At 44.6% G+C, this 18,934-nt stretch overlaps 1 protein-coding gene across 2 annotated transcripts in view; it reads right to left on the bottom strand.

Annotated features, from left to right (window-relative positions):
• Window positions 1-18,693, bottom strand: part of WDFY2 (WD repeat and FYVE domain containing 2) — a 163,334-nt gene extending 144,641 nt beyond the window's left edge. For both annotated transcript variants that reach the window (XM_065402849.1, XM_065402843.1), the window contains exon 1: window positions 18,452-18,693. In XM_065402849.1, the coding sequence (XP_065258921.1) occupies window positions 18,452-18,588 (137 nt within the window). In that variant the 5' untranslated portion in view covers window positions 18,589-18,693. The remainder of the gene's footprint in view (window positions 1-18,451) is intronic.
• Between the last annotated feature and the right edge of the window lie 241 nt (window positions 18,694-18,934).

Here is an 18,934-nt window from a genome sequence, read left to right as displayed (position 1 = left end):
GCCTGCCTTTCACTGTACTGTGTAGCTAAACATGTAGCGCCTGTACCCTGAATGCCGTTGTAAGTGTAGACATAGCATTTCAGTTTCACACTGCTGCCCACCACAGGACCTGAGGCCTTCCACACAAAAACAAGAGTAACAGTGAAGTCCTTAGTGGGCTACATGGAGCTTCCGGAATTCTCCTGTGCTGGGGTAGGAGGAGGGTTTGTGTTGGACATTTTAAAGAATTTTTTCCCTTCATTTTTTGTAAGGTTCATTTGTTTCAGGGTTTTTGTAGGTTGGTTAGTGTTTGGGAGAGGAAAAGAAGGGGTGTTATTTTCATGGTCAAAGAGCCGTTTTGAAGGGGGAGATTTTGCAGTATCTCCTTAAGACAGACTCTAGATTCACATGATCTTCTCTGATAGTTTGTTCCATAGCCAGATCACCTTGACTACAAATTATTTGCCTCCAGCAATTCAACCTGGAGATTTATAATTTGCTTTGTCCCAGAAGAGCACAGCTATCTCTGGGGTTCACAGATTGATATGCAGTCTTTAATGTAGCTGGGGTTCAATGCATTTAATTGCTTTGAAAATTAGGACGAGCATCAGAAGCTGATTGCTCAAGTCCTTCCACTGGCTACCAAACATAAGCTGTGCTCATGATGGCATAAAACAGAGGAAGAGGAAGATAGCCACATATTTTAACAGCTGGTGTCTTGTAACTCATTTTATCTGAAGCTGCATGTGAAAACAATAATCCAGCCTGGAAGTGACAAATATGGCTAAATCTTTGTCCCAGAGGGAGGGATGAAGTTTCCTAACAAGTTGGAAGTGAAAGAAGGGATTTTTGGAAATTGATGCTACCTGGTCACTCAAGCTTAGCGAGGAGTCAGGGAGGACCCTGAAGCTTTGCACACTGACAAATGAGTTGTGAGTTGTATGCCTTCCAAAGATGGAAACAGTGTCTCTGCTAGCTCTTCAAAGCATCACCTTGGTCTTCTATGGGTTTAGCTTAAGCCAGCTGCTCTCCATCCAAGAATTGATTTCTTGTAGGCATTCTGACACCTTTGTAGTGATAGCATCAGCTGAGTGATTTTATATCTATATTACATAAAAATGACTGAGTGTCATCAACATATTATTGGCAGCTGAACCCATGGCTTCTCCCCAGCGGTCTCCCGTATATAGTATAGATTCTTGTGGGACCCCACAAGTGAGGACCTTTGGAGAGGAGGAGGAGTTGCCCATCACCACTCCCTGAGTTCTGCTGTTGAGGAACGAATGGAGTCACTTGTGCTGGACTACCTACTCCTGCTGTGTCATGCAAGGTCTTAGTAATACTCTGCGGTCTATAGTGAGAAAGGCAGCAGAAGTCCGGAAGCTTGACCATGAAGTTCTTACCTGTTTCCATAGCCATAACACACTGGTCTTTTAGGACCACTAGAGACATCTCTGTGAGGTAGTCAGACCCCTGATTATGAGGCACCCAGGATGCTGGCTGTTGTGTTGGAGCTTGGTGTGCTTTCTCAATTATGTTGCCCAGGAATGGTATGTTGCAGGTAGGATAGAAGTTGGAAAGGGCTTCAGGGTCAACTGTTTTTTTCAGGACTGAAAGGACTTTAGCATTTTTTAAAGAAATTTGTTTCTCTGAAGGAGGCACTAACTGTTTGCATTAGTAATGGGCATGGTACTTAGCTGGCTTTCACCAGCCAGGAGCCGATGGATTCTTTTACTGGTTGTTCTCTAATACAATACCTTTTACCTAAAATCATTAGTCTCTATCTTAGGCGTTGGCTACACTTGCAGATGTACAGCGCTGTGAGTTAAACCTGACTTCGTGCAGCTTAGTAGGGAAAGCGCTGCAGTCTGTCCACACTGACAGCTGCCCAGCGCACTGTCGTGGCCACATTTGCGGCAATTGCAGCGCTATTGGGAGCGGTGCATTATGGGCAGCTATCCCACAGAGCACCTCTTCCCATTCTGGCACCATGGGTTGTGGGAAGGGGGCGTGGGTGCGGGGGATTCTGGGTCCTGTCTCAATGCCCCGTGATGCATCGCTTCGCATCCCACAAATCCCTTTGTTTCCGTCCACCTTTGGCGCCATCTTTCAACGGTTTCTGTGCAGCGCGATCTGTCTGTGGGAAATGGAGTCCGAACTGCTGAGGCGTATGCTGACGAGTCTCGCCAGCACGTCACGTTTGGCTGTCGAACTATTCCTTAAGATCCAAAGTGACAGTGAGAGTGAGGGTGAGGAGTCTGACAATGCTATCGAGCCGCGTAACGCGTACGACACGAAATTGCTTGTGGCATTCACGGACATGCTCAGCACCGTGGAACGCCGCTTTTGGGCTCGGGAAACAAGCACCGAGTGGTGGGATCACATCGTCATGGAAGTCTGGGATGACGAGCAGTGGCTGCAGAGCTTTCGGATGAGAAAAGCCACTTTCATGGGATTGTGTGAGGCGCTTGCCCGCACCCTGCGGCGCAAGGACACGAGATTGAGAGCTGCCCTGCCAGTGGAGAAGCGGGTGGCTATTGCAATCTGGAAGCTGGCAACTCCAGACAGCTACCGGTCGGTCGCAAACCAGTTTGGAGTGGGAAAGTCGACCGTTGGAATCGTGTTGATGCAAGTTTGCAAGGCCATTAATCGCATCCTACTCAGAAGAACCGTGACTCTGGGTAACGTGCAGGAAATAGTGGATGGCTTTGCACAAATGGGGTTCCCTAACTGTGGAGGGGCGATAGATGGGACGCACATTCCTATTCTGGCACCACCCCACCTAGGATCCGAGTACGTTAATCGGAAGGGGTATTTCTCTATGGTTCTCCAGGCGCTTGTGGATCACCGTGGGCATTTCATTGACATTAACACAGGCTGGCCCGGAAAGGTGCATGACGCATGCATCTTTCGGAACACTTGGCTGTTCAGGAAGATGCAGGCCGGGACTTTTTTCCCCAGAGCGGAAGATCACGGTAGGGGAAGTTGAAATGCCCATTGTGATCCTTGGAGATCCCGCTTACCCGTTAATGCCGTGGCTCATGAAACCCTACACAGGGAGCCTTGACAACAGCAAGGAACGGTTCAACTACAGGCTGAGCCGGTGCCGAATGACTGTGGAGTGTGCCTTTGGCTGTTTAAAGGCCCGCTGGCGATCTCTGTATGGGAAGCTGGACTTGGCCGAAAACAGCATCCCCGCGGTTATATCTGTGTGCTGTGCCCTCCATAATACTTGTGAAGGGAAGGGTGAAAGCTTCACTCAGGCATGGACCTCCGAGGTTCAACACCTGGAGGCTGAATTTGCACAGCCAGAGAGCAGGGCTATTACAGGGGCCCAGCGCGGGGCTGCAAGGATTAGGGATGCCTTGAGGGAGCAATTTGAGGCTGAAAACCAGCAGTGATATCTGGTGCCCTGCACGGGAGTGAAGTGCAGTAGTTCCAATCTTTAGGAATCAGTGTTTGCTAAGCAGACAAGCAGTGCCTGTTTATTTCCTGGGCTAAGGAGTCTTTTACTTTATGCAATAATAAAGAATGTTTTCAAAGCCAAAAAATCCATTTATTGAAAAGAAACAAGGGGGTGGAGTGGGGAACGGTACAATCACAGATTCACGTATGTCCTGTCTGGTGTGCTGTGCAGTGAGTGCTGCACTTCAGGACAGCTATACTGCATGGTGATGGGGGTTGAGTGCAGAGGGTAAGGGTCATGGTTTTCAGGGCTGGGTGATGAAGATACTGGTGTTGGAGGCAGCGGGTGGCGTGAAGAACACAGAAGTTGGGGAAAGTGGGTTGGAGGTGACAGTGGGGCACAACGGAAAGAGTTTTGGGACAAGGGCTGGGGGGGGGGTGGAGTTTGCGGAACTGCTCCTCTTTCTGCATGGCTACCAGCTCCTGGATAGCGTCTGCTTGGCGCTCCAGGATGCTTATGAGCCTATCACTGCTTTGCCGCTGGTGCGCTGCGTTTTCCTGGCGGATCCTGCTTTCTCTCTCCCTCCAGTTCTGCGCTTTCTCATTCTCTTTAATAGATTGCCACATCACTTCTTGCAGCATGTCTTCTTTGCTTTTTCACGGTCTCTTCCTGAGTCTTTGCAGTCTCTGAGCAGGCGATAAGAGGGACGGCTGAGGTCTCAAGGTTGATGCAGCTGTATAGGCAAAATGCAACATTTAACAGAGGCAGCATTGTTTATACCAGACAGAGTAATGATTCCCCCCGCACTTAAGAAGTAGAAAACACACAGGGTCTACACAACAGCATAATTTTCCCGCCGAAACAGAGCACACATATCCCACGGGAGCCTCAAAATGGTGAGTAAGGGGGACTGATTGTTTCAGGGCTGCACTGTCCTCTGGGTTTCTGTGCCTTGGGGAGAGCCAACAGCTTCAGGGGGCACCTACACTGAACACTGTCCCAACATTTTCCACAGGAGTTGGTCATGGACGATATCTCGCTGCTGAGGGTGACCTGGGAAGCAAGGGAGGGTCTTCTACTGCAATGCGGCTTCCACACTGGTCCATATGCAGCTTGCCTGTGTGCAGCAATGGTCCCCCCGCCCCTCGCGGCACAGTGGCGCGGACACGTTAGCCTGGCTGGGACAAGGACCACGGTGGCTCTCCCAATAAACCTGCGCAAGCACATTGTCTCATCCAGAACGTGTGCATTCGAGGAGATTACCGAGGCCGATTACCGCGATGTGATAAACCACATCAATGCACTATTCCGCATCTAGGCATACATGCCTAACCCTCCTCTCCCAAAGAGCCCGCACCGAAAAAATTCCTTCCCGAAAAAAAAAACCGCTTACCGGGAACCTGCTCTTCTGTTTGTTCTCCACCAAGTACCAGCCGCTGCGACTGGCTACCTTCCTCCTGGCTCGAGAAGAGCTCCTGGCTGCATGGCTCCAGGGATTCCGGGGTGTCTCCATCCGGCCCACCACCATCACTCCCGTTTTCCTCCTCCTCCTCCCCCCCCCCGGCTCTGAAGTGTCCATGGTGGTGCTCGGAGTGGAGGTGGGGTTAACCCCAAGTATCGCATCCAGCTCTTTGTAGAATCGGCAGGTCGCGGGGGGAGCACCCGAGCGGCCATTTGCGTCGCGGGCTTTGCGGTAGGCACTCTGCAGCTCCTTCACTTTAATCCTGCACTGCAGGGCGTTCCGGTCATGGCCCCTTTCCATCATGTCCTTTGATACCTTCCCGAAGGTATCGTAATTCCTACGGCTGGAGCGCAGCTGGGACTGAACAGCTTCCTCCCCCCAAACACTGATGAGGTCCAGCAACTCGCCATTGCTCCATGCTGGGGCTCGCTTGGCGCGTGGAGGCATGGTCACCTGGAAAGATTCGCTGATAGCACTCCACGCCACGCCGGGCTGAGCAAACAGGAAGGGGATTTTTAAAATTCCCGGGGAATGTAAAGGGGGGTCACATGGTTGGTTACCTGAGGCCAGGGCAGTAGAGTTTGAACTGATGACCAGAGTGGCTAGAACAGGCATTGTGGGATACTGCCGAATAATTCTGGAGGCCATTCACAGCGCATTGGTCAGCCACACTGGCGCCGCAGTGCTGCAGCGGCAGCGCAATACTCGCTATTCCTCTCGGAGAGGTGGAGTACATGCAGCGCTGCAACCACGGAGATACAGCGCTGCAAATGCCTTGCCAGTGTGGACGGGGAGTGAGTTACAGCACTGGGGGAGGCTTTACAGCGCTGTAACTTGCAAGTGTAGCCAAGGCCTTACTTGCTGCAAAATTTCTCTTTTCAATACAACGTCATGCAAGCAATCAGGAAATCTTTACACTTATATCACACATTAACACTCTAAAGAATTGAAGATGTTTAACTCTGGTTTGAGCATTGGCCTGCTAAACCCAGGGTTGTGAGTTCAATCCTTGAGGGGGCCATTTAGGGATTTGGGGCAAAAATCTGTCTAGGGATTGGTCCTGATTTGAGCAGGGGGATGGACTAAATGACCTCTTGAGGTCCCTTCCAACCCTGATATTCTATGATTCACTATGTATGAATCCAAGTAACTTGACACATTATTTATATTATCTGACTCATTCACATTTTCAAGAGCGGATGTCAGAGCTAATTCCCCACTCTGGCACTTCGAGTGCAGAAGGTGGGAGCCTGCAAGGATTCTAAAAATTAATACTGGCCACTCCAGGTTTGTATTAAACTCCCAAGGTTACAGCTTTTCTCTGACCTTGGATGGGTAGAGATGCCGCCACCACCGAAGTGCAAATCCCCTTTGAGAACCCAGGAAGGCACACTTGGGAATTCCTTCCTGTGGGGTACCCTCAAGCCCTTTCACCCCCCCCCCTCCAGGGAAAAGCTGAAAAAGAAAAACAAAGGAAATCAGCTGTTGCCACCAGCTAATTAAACAACATGTGCACAAACCTCTTAGGACACAAAAATCCAATCCTGTTCTTAAAAAAAAAAAAAAAAAAAAAAAAAAAAGTAAATTTTATTTTATTTTTTTTTAAAAAAGGAAAGAAAATACATCTGGAAATTCAGGCTATTACTAGATTAAAAAAAAAAAAAAAAAAAAAAGCAACTACAAGAATTAAGCACCAAAAATAACTTTCTTGAGGTCCAGCTTAAGGGTTACAAACAAAACAAAAGCATCTGGGATTAGCACAGAGGAGTCCACAAGCCGTAAAAGAGATAAACCTAATTGGGTCTTCCTAGACATTTCCTGATCTTACATATCTGGGGTTTCAAATGAGTAGTTTCTAGGTATGATACCGATGATTTTTCATACCTGGCCCCTAGCTTCTTATAGCATAGGTGCTGCCCTGTTCCCTCTCTCCAGGAGAACAAAAACAGATAGACAAAAGGGGAGTCTTGTTTCAATTTTAAGAAATTCTAGCCTTCACATTGTCTCTTTTGGCCAGGTACCCACTCACTTCCTTTTAACCATGCCTAGCAGGGAGACTTTTAACCCTTTACAGGTAAAGCAAGTAGAGCACAGCTATTAAGAGGGTTTTTATAGCTAACTGGCTGGCTGGGTCCATAAAAGGGAGTTTCCCCCTCCCCCTTCATTTATCACAGAGGTCTTTGTCAAAATGTTAATTTTGTTGTTTCCCCTAGATCACTCAGTACATAAAACTCATGCAATATTTTTTCTTCTTTTTATAGTTAAGAACTGAACACCAACTTGAAGCTCTTCAAACCTCATACCTTTTAAGTCAGGAAAGAGGAAGAATGATTGTGTGTCCTTTTTAAAATTATGTCAAGAGTAATTTCAGCTTTGAAGCAAAGCAAAATAGCAACACAGAGGTGTGGTCCAAGCAGAATAAGCAATCTGAATTGTTTGATAAGAAGCCTCTATTTTGCTACCCACTATGCCACTCATTCCCAGATTCTTCCTCCCACTGCTTAAAATCACACAAAGATGTTTGGGGTTTTGTTTGAAGATGACTAGAACCCTTCCAAGCCTTTACAAAGAGAAGCAGCAAACATTCTGGGTGACAGCAGGGGAATAATAAGGATTAAGTTAGTTTGGGAAAAATAGTCTGCTTTTGTAGTTTTAACTTCTTTACTCAGCACCCGAGTTTACAGGTGAAATATGGTGAAAGCTATCAAGAGATTTCCTGCCCACTGGGGGACTAGATGCTCACCCAAAATGTCAAGTGACCACAGAACGCTCAAATGAGGAACTCATCTCAAGAGGAAGGAAAGCATTGGGGGAGGGGGGGCGCAAACCAGGTGTTCTGGAAAATGGATACTAATTTAAAAAGCTACATACATATTCAAGTTAATACTCCGCAATGTTTCCCCTTCCCATCTGGCTCCTATGGATATTATTTCCTGTTGAACAATGTGAAGGAGTATTTGTATCTGTGCAGCTTGGAGCACAATCTCTGCAGGTAATATACATGAAGGAGCTGAGAGAGGGGGCTCACCCTAACTGATTGACTGATCTGACTCAATGTACTTGACCATTTTAAAAAAGGATTAACATATCAAGCTGCCACAGAATCCCAACGTGAGAAACTAACCCAGTCTTTAATTGCTTCCACTTTTTGCCTAAAATAATCTGAGGACTGATGAAATCAAACTGAATCAATGTGAAGCTGATGGATTACGTTAAATAGTCAGACAAGACGGAGCTAAAAATCCCTGCAGAAATCCAGTAAGATATTGACAGGCTGGGAGCATCATCTTAGAGCAGGATAGATGAATCAGTTATTTCCCGTTAATTTACTGAGAGTTCTAGTAAATGAGACAGAGAAACAGGATTTTCTGTATCTGAAGTCAGATTCACTTCCCTGTACTCAAGGACTGTACATTAGAGTCCCTAGGTTGTGTAAATGTTTCCCCTTATAGAACCATTCTGCTGCAATTACAGTGGCCTTTTTTCCTTCCAATCAGAGTTGATTGCTTAAGCAAAGAGCTTCCCCCTCTTTCTCCAACTTGTAAGAATCATCTAGCAAGAGTGAGGAATATTGATTCTTAGCTAATAAGGGCAGTAAAAGCTGCCTCAGCAAAAGAAATATCACTCCCAATTTCTAACACAAGGGAACCACGAAAACCTGCAGTTATACTGGACAAATTCTTGCTCTTTAAGGAGAGCGATCTTGTATCAGCAAGACTAGTAGTCTCCTTGGTGGCTACAGAAACATATAGAATATTTGAGCACAATGGGAGATGTAAATAGGCCCAATAAACACTTCCAAAGTTCAATTTTAGATGTTCTGACAGACTAGTTTTCAGCATAGTGCCCATTTTTGATAGGCAAAAATAGGATGTAAGGCAGTGGTGGGCAACCAGTGGCCTACGGGCTACATGCTGCCCGTCAGGGTAATCTGCTGGCAGGTCGCCAGACAGTTTGTTTACATTTGCACGGGTGCCCGCAGCTCCCAGTGGCTATGGTTCGCCGTTCCCAGCCAATGGGAGCTGCGGGCAGCCATGCAAATGTAAACTAACTGTCTGGCAGCCCGCCAGCAGATTACCCTGACAGGCTGCGTGTGGCCCGCAGGTTGCCCACCATTGATGTAAGGTATCCTTTTCATTGCAATGGAAAATGTCATTCTTAACTCTGATTATGAGGTAGTTCTACTACAGGTTAGGGGTACAATAAATCTGACAGATCTGTGATATTTGTTTTTCTTCATGAGCCCCTCACACCAGTGCAGTACCTCCTAGAAAGGATGACATTTAAAGAAAGATTCTTGATCATCTGTAGCACATATCTTCACCAACATCATGGGGACCCCACACAAAATAAATGTTATTATGTGTTGATCCCTAGACATCCTTTTTCCCCTAATTTGCTTACTTTTTATGCCTTTTACAGCATTTACTCTGTGCAGTCAGTCTGTTTCCTCTTTTGTTTGTGTGAGTTCCCCCCTTTCCCTTCACCCTCCAAAAACAGCAAGGGGGGGAGGGAGACAAAACCAACAACAAAAAATACACCCTTTTAAAGAGGAAAATAATTACAAAAAAAATCAAAGACATTGGCAGGTGAACTGCCTAAAGCTAATAGTAATTTTTTTTTTTTTTTTTTTTTTTTTACAGTTGACTAGATTTCACATTGATAGTGTCCCTTTAAATAGAATTTGCTTTTTTATTTTAAATGTCTACAGATATATTTCACTAACAAACAACTCTTCTGATTAGGGATATTAGGTTTCAATCATTTTAGTGTGCACAAAAAACTTGACAGGGAAGTTGCACTCAAACTGTCTAAAGCTTCAATTTAATTTTGGAAGCCAGTATCTACAAATGATTAAAAAACAAAACAAAACAAAACAGCATACAAGTGACCCCACGTGAGTTGGTGGGTCTTCAACTGAAATTGCTAACAGGTAAAAGGCAAATTATTTTCACATTTCACAGGCTTGTTTGCTTTCTAAGCCTAAAAGATCATAATCAGACTATTGTCCACTATCGTATCAAAATGATGTGCCAACATGAGGCAAATGAAGTATATCAGCACTACCACCACACCCCACTCTTGTTTATATGACAGCCCAGTATTAATTTCATCATTCAAAGGAAGGTAACAGGGATTTGGAGTTGCTTGGTAATTTGTTAATTCTGTGTGTTGGTCTGGCTATTAGGGTGTTTCCTGTATGAATATACTGGTTTTGCTCAATAAGTAGCTGTCTGGAAAAACAGTCAGGAAGGAAAAGAATGGCTCAAGACCTATAAGCGGTTATGATTTTGCCTCCTCTCCACTCAACTAGGAAGAACAAAGGAACACTGGCAGAATTAAAAAGGGAGAAGGGCAGTAAATGTCTGGGGGAACCAGACAGACACAGGACCCCGTTGGGGTGCCTGGAGAAGCTAGACTAGGGGTTGGCAACGTTCGGCACGCGGCTCGCCAGGGTAAGCACCCTGGCAGGCCGGGCCAGTTTATTTACCTGCTGACGCGGCAGGTTCGGCCGATTGCGGCCCCCACTGGCTGCAGTTCACCGTCCCGGGCCAATGGGGGCAGCGAGAAGCCGCGGCCAGCACATCACTCGCCCGCGCAGCTTCTCGCCGCCCCCATTGGCCCGGGATGGCGAACCTCGGCCAGTGGGGGCCGCGATCGGCCGAACCTGCCGCGTCAGCAGGTAAATAAACTGGCCCGGCCCGCCAGGGTGCTTACCCTGGCGAGCCGTGTGCCGAACATTGCCGACCCCTGAGCTAGACCCTTGGTCCCCATCAAAGGATGGCAGTGCTTTAGGTAAAATAGGCATGCATGTAGACTGTTTTGATACTACTTCTCTCTAATGCTTTGTTCCTACTGCTAAAACAAACACTTTGGTTTCAGGAAGGCTGGTTTATCATGATATACCACTGGTTACTGACTTCTGAAAGGAAGAATCACAGATGCCCGAACTCAATCCGACCTTCAGGATAACAACGGTTGATACACAGGGTACTGTAGCCCAAGGCCCAGTCTAGGAGAGGGAGAATCGCAGAATACCACTGCAGGATACATTTGTCCATATATTTCTTAAAATTTGGTGCCCAGAATTGGACACAGGCCTCATCAGTGCCAACTAGAGCAGGACAATTACCTCCTGTGTCTTGCATACAATGCTCCTGTTAATACATCCCAAAATATTAGCCTTTTTTGCAACTGCATCACATTGTTGACTCTCATTCAATTTGTGATCCACAACAATGCCCAGAACCTTTTCAGTAGTATCAACACCTAACCCAGCTATTCCCCGTTTTGTAGTTGTGCATTTGATTTTTCCTTTCTTTATTGCAGTTTAACCATTTTGTAAGCTCCTCAGAGCAGGGAGCTATCATTTTGTTCACCCATAAAGCAGTATCCACAACTATGGCACTGTTTAAGTAACTACTACTTCTGCAGTAAACTGGATTGGGAATGCATACAAAGCCTGTATAGAGAAGACACACCACACTCAAACACCCACTGCCAACACACTCAGGTCTTGCACTGATGGCACACTCCCTCTTGACCATTGGTTCACAGTAAACATTAACTGTCTGGTGCACACCACCCCCGCTTCAGCAATGGATTCAGGAACTAAACTGCACAGTATTGCACTCCACCACATCCTCTCTTTGGGGTGCTGCGTTCAGACCACTGAATTTTCACCTCTTCCTTAAAATACTTCCCAGGTGTGATTTAAAATAAATTCTTAAGATATAGCCTATGCCACTATATGCCCGACTTCCTGGACATGGCCAAGAAGATACAAAGAACCAGAGTTTATTCTGAGTATTTAACAATTGAAAGGCCAAATTTCTATACCTCATAGTGTATTTCACAAGCGTGCTAAAAAGCACACTGAAAAATTATGCTGATGTTAATTATGGTGAAGTGTGCTTTCCCTACAACCATATTGAGCAACACCAGTAATGTGTGGAAATCTAAATTCCTTCTACAGATCAAAACCTTTTGCCATACAAATTCGCTAACAGAATTGCTGACTAACATGCCCAGAAGACAATCCATGGACAGATGTGTTAAGACAAACTATGCTGACCTAAATTGAAAAAGCCTGATGAAAACCTCAAGTTGCAACACTGCGTGAGCAGTACAAGTTAATTTTTTACACTTCACTGGCTGTGGAGTGAATAGAGAGGCCAATATGAACTCAGAATGCAAACTCTCGGGGTCTTCATCTGTTATGTTTGTACAGTACCTAGTACAATGAGGGTGGGCCCTTTAGGTGCTGCAGCAACACAACAGGGTAGGGGGGCCAGTACACATTTATTTTTATAGTTCACTTCTAACTTATTACTCTTTATGGCATAAAATTACTTGTCTACGTTTTATTCCCTTTTAAGATATTACAACTACTGCATTTTAGAAAATGACAAAGAAAATCAGATGAAGAGCTTTGATGATTCCCCCATTATGGGGTACACTATTGGATTAGAATGGAGCAGAGGAGTCAGGAAAAATATAATGCTTGACCTTAACTCCTGAGTTTTCAAAATCAGCTCTATGGGAGTTAAAGCCCAGGACTTTCACTGAGATGAGAGCACAGTCCAGAGATATGAGTTCACAGTCAGGAAGGCTCTGCACACTGGCAAATTGGTGTAGCTCACCTACCATGCTTCTCCGGCTGGTAGTGCAGACTGACCAATGGCAGCCACCACCACCATGATGTAGCCAACCTTGCTCAGAGCAGGTTTAGAGGACACCATGATTAAAACACAAGCAGCCAGACTGCACTAGCACCCCCAACACTGTTGGAGCTGCACTGCTGGTAGCTTCAGAAGTTTGCCAATATAGACAAGGCTGAACTACAGTCACTGACAAACGGGCAAGTCAACCCATTTCTCCCTCTGTATCCAATGTTTAGCTAAGGATAGCTACCTCCCTCACAATGCTATGCTGAAGATTTAATATTTGTCCAGTGACTTGAACTTGTGACATGCTAATGACCTAAATTTCAGAGGTGCCCTGCACACACAACCTTCTCCAGGGTGGTCTGATTTAAATTGAAATGACTTAAATCACCAATTTTAATAATAATTTAAAGCAGCAAGCAGGAAACCTTGCTTCAAGACACTGATTTTAATTGTGTTTTGCATTTGTACTTTTTAGTTATTTTCGTAAAGAAAGGTTGATTCTCTTTGGCTGGTAACCATTAAAACATGCTGATTTGCAACTACTTATAGCCTATACACTAAATTGTGCTTCTTTTTGCTAGTCAGGGGGTACACTAGATCTACACACATTTGTTTAAGTAATTATATTTGTATTGTTAAGAAATGCATAATTCAGTTTTCTATTTACCATATGATGTGTTTTTACTTGTGATGTGTTTATCTGAATTTCTATCTAAACAGTTTAAGTTAAAATGCATAAAAACAGCATTTTAAAATTGTTTTATTAGTTAAATAAAAAACTGCTAGATACATAAGAATACTTTTATTAGAAAGTTTATCAAAACTTCTGCATTTAAAACTGATTTATTCAACAAAGTATCTGTGCTTAGTAAATTCAACTGATGATTAGAAACAATTATGCCCTTCAAGAATTTTAGAACTGATCTCATCCTCTCAGCTGTTTTTTATTCATGAATTGGAAGAGAACAAACTTTTCTGCTTTTTCAACTCACATTGGTTTCTTAACTTTGAATAAATGATGAACTAGCTGAATAAACTAAAGAAAATATTCTCTCACGCCTGCAGAAAAGGCTACTGCTATCAAAAGCTGGTTTTTAGCACTTCAACAAACTCTAGCTCCAGGTGCTTAGCCAGTGACTTACACCAGGATCAGTGGTTTGACTTTCTTTAAAACTTGGCACCCCACATGTACTGCTTAATATTTTTTAAATTATTTTAATGGATATTAAGTTTAGGCCTTAATATTGGTTGTCAATTTCAAATAGGTTTATTTTTTAAAGGATTTTAAAAAAAAATTAGATTTTTTTTTGGTTTAAAAAAATTAAATTCTATCCACCTTGATTTTCTCTAAAGTCAATGGGAAGTAGCACCTTTGAGAATTTGGCCAATATGTATCATCATTAAATTCAAGGGGCTCTGGAAATTTAAGACCAATGACAAGACATTCAGTTTTGGAACCTTAACTATTCCAACATTTAGCCTTAAGTGTAAAAATCTTTGGCACACTTTCAATCTAAGCTCTGTATGATACAGGATTCTATATGCTGGGACCTAAGTGGCTGTCAGCTCCAGCAGTTTTTTAGCAGAGCTTGTAATCTTGTTCTCAGAACTTCACCTTATCAGATTTAAACATTCTTAGATAAGCTTTAACTTTCACCAGCGTAAACAGGTATACTAACTTCTTCTAAAACAAGAGTCAAAATAAAGTTAGACAATTATTTGTTCCAATGTGCATCCACATCACATACATTATACCAGGGGTCGGCAATCTCTGGCACGCCGCTCACCAGGATAAGCACCCTGGCAGGCCGGGCCAGTTTGTTTACCTGCCACGTCAGCAGGTTCGGCCAATCGCGGCTCCCACTGGCTGCGTTTCACTGTCCAAGGCCAATGGGGGCTGCGGGAAGCAGCGCGGGCCGAGGGATGTGCTGGCCGTGGCTTCCCGCCACCCCCATTGGCCTGGAGTGGCGAACCGCGGCCAGTGGGAGCCGCGATCGGCCGAACCTGCTGACATGGCAGGTAAACAAACTGGCCCGGCCTGCCAGGGTGCTTATCTTGGCGAGCGGCGTGCCAGAGGTTGCTGACCCCTGCAATATACCATTTCTCAATATGTCACGCTATGATAAATATCAACCCAAACAAAAACCAAAAATCTCAAGAACTTTAAAAATAAACAAATACATCCTTTATTTTGACAGTCAACTTTAAGAATGTTGCTGTTATACAAATAAAGTACATTGTGTTCAGGTTCTCATATTGCATCAGCCATGAGGGTATTGTTAGCTATTGTTTAAAATGATCCTTAAAAATTTACAAAGCAATGAACCCAGGCACAACTCTGGGCATTGAACAAAATACAAAGAGACATCAAGACCCCTATCCTAGACAGTTTATGAAATGAAGAGCCAGATGATGCAAAACAGACACCCACCTTAAAGCCTAGCTTTGATTGTTAAACACTGATGGCGTTAGGAATAAAGAGCCAGTTGATGACTCCCTTGCATTCATAAAAAATTCCTAATCCCAAACGTTGGATACAAGTCATTCCAGCTGAAGCTGATTAATAAATTTCAGAGTATCTCACATACAACTGATACACATAATTAGAGCCCTGCGCAGATACAAAATTTCTATCCACATCCAATCTGCGATCCGCAAACATGGTCCACAGATATCTGTAGATATAAACCAGATATCTGCAGATTTGCAGACCTCTACATTTAATAGGTCTCACCTCAGCCAGAACTACCACCTCCTTCCGGAAGAAAGAAAACGGGCATAAACTCTCCACATTCATTACTAGCGCTTTATAATTTCCAACCATCTCTAAAAGCAACTACATAATTGGAGTACATAAGCCAATACAGAATGAGAGTCAATGTTAAATGGGAAATCAAACTAGGAGGCAGCATAGCACTGAAATGATGAAAGCAAACATTGTCACTTGGTGCATTCCCCTACCATGCTCTTGTCTCCCTAACAAGGAGGCTACAAGTTTACTCCCAAGTTGCTGTTTCCTCCAAATAAAACTTAACACAGATCTTGAATTCATTAACTGCAATAGAAGTAGTGACTACTGAAATAAAGTACTACTTCAGCTATGAATCCAGAAATGAACATCCACTTACATAATTTATTACTTTAGGTAGAAATGGATTTAAGTGAAGTTAATGAAAGAATGTCATAGCATCAAGTGGAAGAGTCAGAAGGTTTCCAGATTACCTAACAAAGGCACTTCTAGTTTTCCTAGATCCACCCTGTACTGCCAACAGCACTCCAAACATCTACAAGTAAGAAGCAAAAGAATCACTTTTAACCAGTTTTACCAACATGCAGATTAATCATACCACAAGATTTTAAAATACCATGTTCCTTGGTGATACTCTCCAGATCTCCACTTTACTATATGCTCCTTTAGACCAAGGCTCCTTTTAACAGAGAATCTCTACATGGAGTACAGAAACATTACCTTACAGTGTCATGCTGCTATTCTGGCACCTAAAAATTAGGGGGTTTTGTACCTTGTAAAGAGTAGTGCAAGAAACAATTGGACCCCTTACTCTCTCTTTCTCTAAGGGGAAAGATACTAGGTACATTCACTCTATTAAGTGAAAGAATGTTTGAGAAGTATTTTCTTACAGCGCAGAACATCAGTGGCATCAATCCAGCACATCACTATGTGCCAACTCATAAGAACATAAGAATGGCCCTACTGGGTCAGACCAAAGGTCCATCTAGCCCAGTATCCGGTCTTCCAACAGTGGCCAGTGCCAGGCGCCCCAGAGAGAATGAACAGAACAGGTAATCATCAAATGATCCCATCCCCCTGTCGCTCATTCCCAGCTTCTGGCAAGCATAGGCTAGGGACACCATTCCTGCCAAACCTGGCTAATAGCCATTGATGGACCTATCCTCTATGAATGTATCTAGTTCTTACCCCTACTACACTCATGCTTTACTCAGTGTTTCACATAGCAAAATTTGGCCATATCACTTGAAATAAGTGGATTTCACATTTTCAGTCACTATCAATTCCACAGTACACCTGCCTCTCCAAAGCTTATGAAAAGAAAACACTTACCAGACACTAGAGCTTATTGGAGCCCAGGGCATAGATGAACTTTAATGAGATTTTGCATAGTTCAAGTATCAAACAGTTAACCAGAAACTAACTTATGGTAGAACTTAGGTTTTTTCAATAGAAATACATTGATAAAAGAGCAAAATCCTGAACCTGTTTTTTTTTTTTTTTTTAAACATTCTGTTGGGGCAGATAAGTCAAGTGATTTTTGCTTGAGTGATGATGAAACTCCATTTTGGAATGGTTATTATATGGGTTCCAATTACGATCATGGGGCAATTTTTTATTTTAAGGAAAGCACTCCTAAAGAGTTAACAAAATGAAACCATTCTAGATGCAAGAGGAAATGCCTCTAAATGAAGTAAATTTGAACTCTTTCAGAAAAGAAAAGAAAAGAAAAGAAAAGAAAAGAAAAGAAAAGAAAAGAAAAGAAAAGAAAAGAAAAGAAAAGAAAAGAAGCATCATTGGATGGCTTAAGACATACTTTTATATTGTGGAGTAAGACTACTAAAAATTATAAAAATACCAGACACTTTTGCAGTTTTACGATACCAGATATCGGATTAGTTTCTTATCCTTTAGATATGTTATTTTTAAAAGAACTAGCAGGAAATGTTTTTGTTAGATAAGAACTAGAAGCGCTGTTTCAGCAAACAACATTGGTATCTTCTGTCTAGTGTCAAAACAAATCTCACATAGATTTGTCAAAAGCTGCATGTGTTGAAACTGGTCTGACAAATTACATATCAAACACACACATATTAAAGAGTAATATAAACTGCCCATATTGAAAGGCTTAAAAGTTTGTTGATTCCCCAATCTAGCAGTTTTACTTAACTGTAGCTATAAGACTAAAAAACACAAAAGGCTATTCAGTGCAACTATTGTATCTCACCGTTATCAACTTTGAGTTTGACATATCTTTCTGAAGGCTCATTTTAAGACGACAACAATATAAGATAAATTGAATGAGACTACAGTAATTTGAGTGACATTTTGCTACAAACATTAGCAGCTCCTTCTTGGGAAGTTACCAATCAACACACACAACAACGCAACTGTTGTTTTAAAGGCCTGCTGAAGTACAATGTTGGACTGAAAAAAAACCAGCTTGGCTTCTGTAAATATACGGATATGAATTTTCAAGGGAGTATCATTTGTGAAATCCTCCACTACATTTTATGACAAAGGAAAAGTCATGCCCTGACTTGCGCACCACTTCTGACTACAGTAACACAGGCATATTATGGAAAATGACTCACTTCAATTTTCAGGACAGACCATTTTAGCACGTGTGACCACAAAACGGAATCTCTGAAGTATCCGATATAAAAGTTAATTAAAGATACGTTATTGGTTTTGACCAGGCATCAGCCACAATATATCCTTGCTCACCTTTGTGTAATCTGAATCATGCACATCACAGACATATGCAGTAGGGTTACCATGACACGGTGAGCTCTGTGGCAGAGTGAGCAGTGTGCACACATAATAGGCCTGATCAATATTTAATCTACTCGGCGTATGCTCTGCCCGAGCAACTCATTCGTGTCTCCTCGAGTCCTTGTGCAAGACACAGGCCAGCCCAGCACCCAGCGGATCGCCCTTCTAACCACTCGGGCAAGTCTGATGCATGCAGAGCAATCCCCATCCCAGCTTTTGCACACACAGCCCCTTGCACCCCTGCAGGGAGACCACTGCGGGACCCCAGCCCCACGGCGGGCTTGTCTCATGCATGTGCACATACACGCAGCATTCCCGCGGACCCACACACGCTCCCTGGGGACCCCCGGCACTGCCGCCCTGGCTGCGGGCGGGGCCGAGGCGGCGTGCCCGCCTTCCCCTGGCAGTACCTGTCCTCGGAGACGCTGATGACCCCGTCCTCTTTGGGCACGATCGCGGCCATGCTCACTACATCCTGGGAACCCTCCACCTTGCTGAGCAGGACGGGCTTGCGGGTCAGCGCCTTGGGCTGGATCTCAGCGGCCATGGGCAGCGCCGGCGGGCTCCGGCTGCGGCAGGGGGCGGCGCCGGTCTGCAGCAACAAGAGAAGGAGAAGGAGGAGGGACCGCGGCTTGTGCCCTGTAGAATCCCTCAGAAGCAGGAACCAAAACAGCAGCTCGCGCGGCAACCAGCACCACCCCTGCAACTAAAGCGCCCCGCCCTCCCACGCCGGGCCAATGTGACAGCGGCACTTCCGGGAGCCCCGCCCCCGCCTCCTCCCCCCGCGCGGCAATAGGCACCCAATCGGGAGCGGGGAAGCCTGCCTGGAGCGCAAGCTGGCCGGCCTGGGCGCACACGCAGGAGGGCGGGGGAAGCCCCTGTCTGTGCTGACG

Source organism: Emys orbicularis, chromosome 1 (genome assembly GCF_028017835.1).
Source record: "Emys orbicularis isolate rEmyOrb1 chromosome 1, rEmyOrb1.hap1, whole genome shotgun sequence".
NCBI lineage: Eukaryota > Metazoa > Chordata > Testudines > Emydidae > Emys > Emys orbicularis.
Note: the sequence above shows the minus strand (reverse complement) of the source record. Positions and strands in the feature narration are given on the sequence as shown.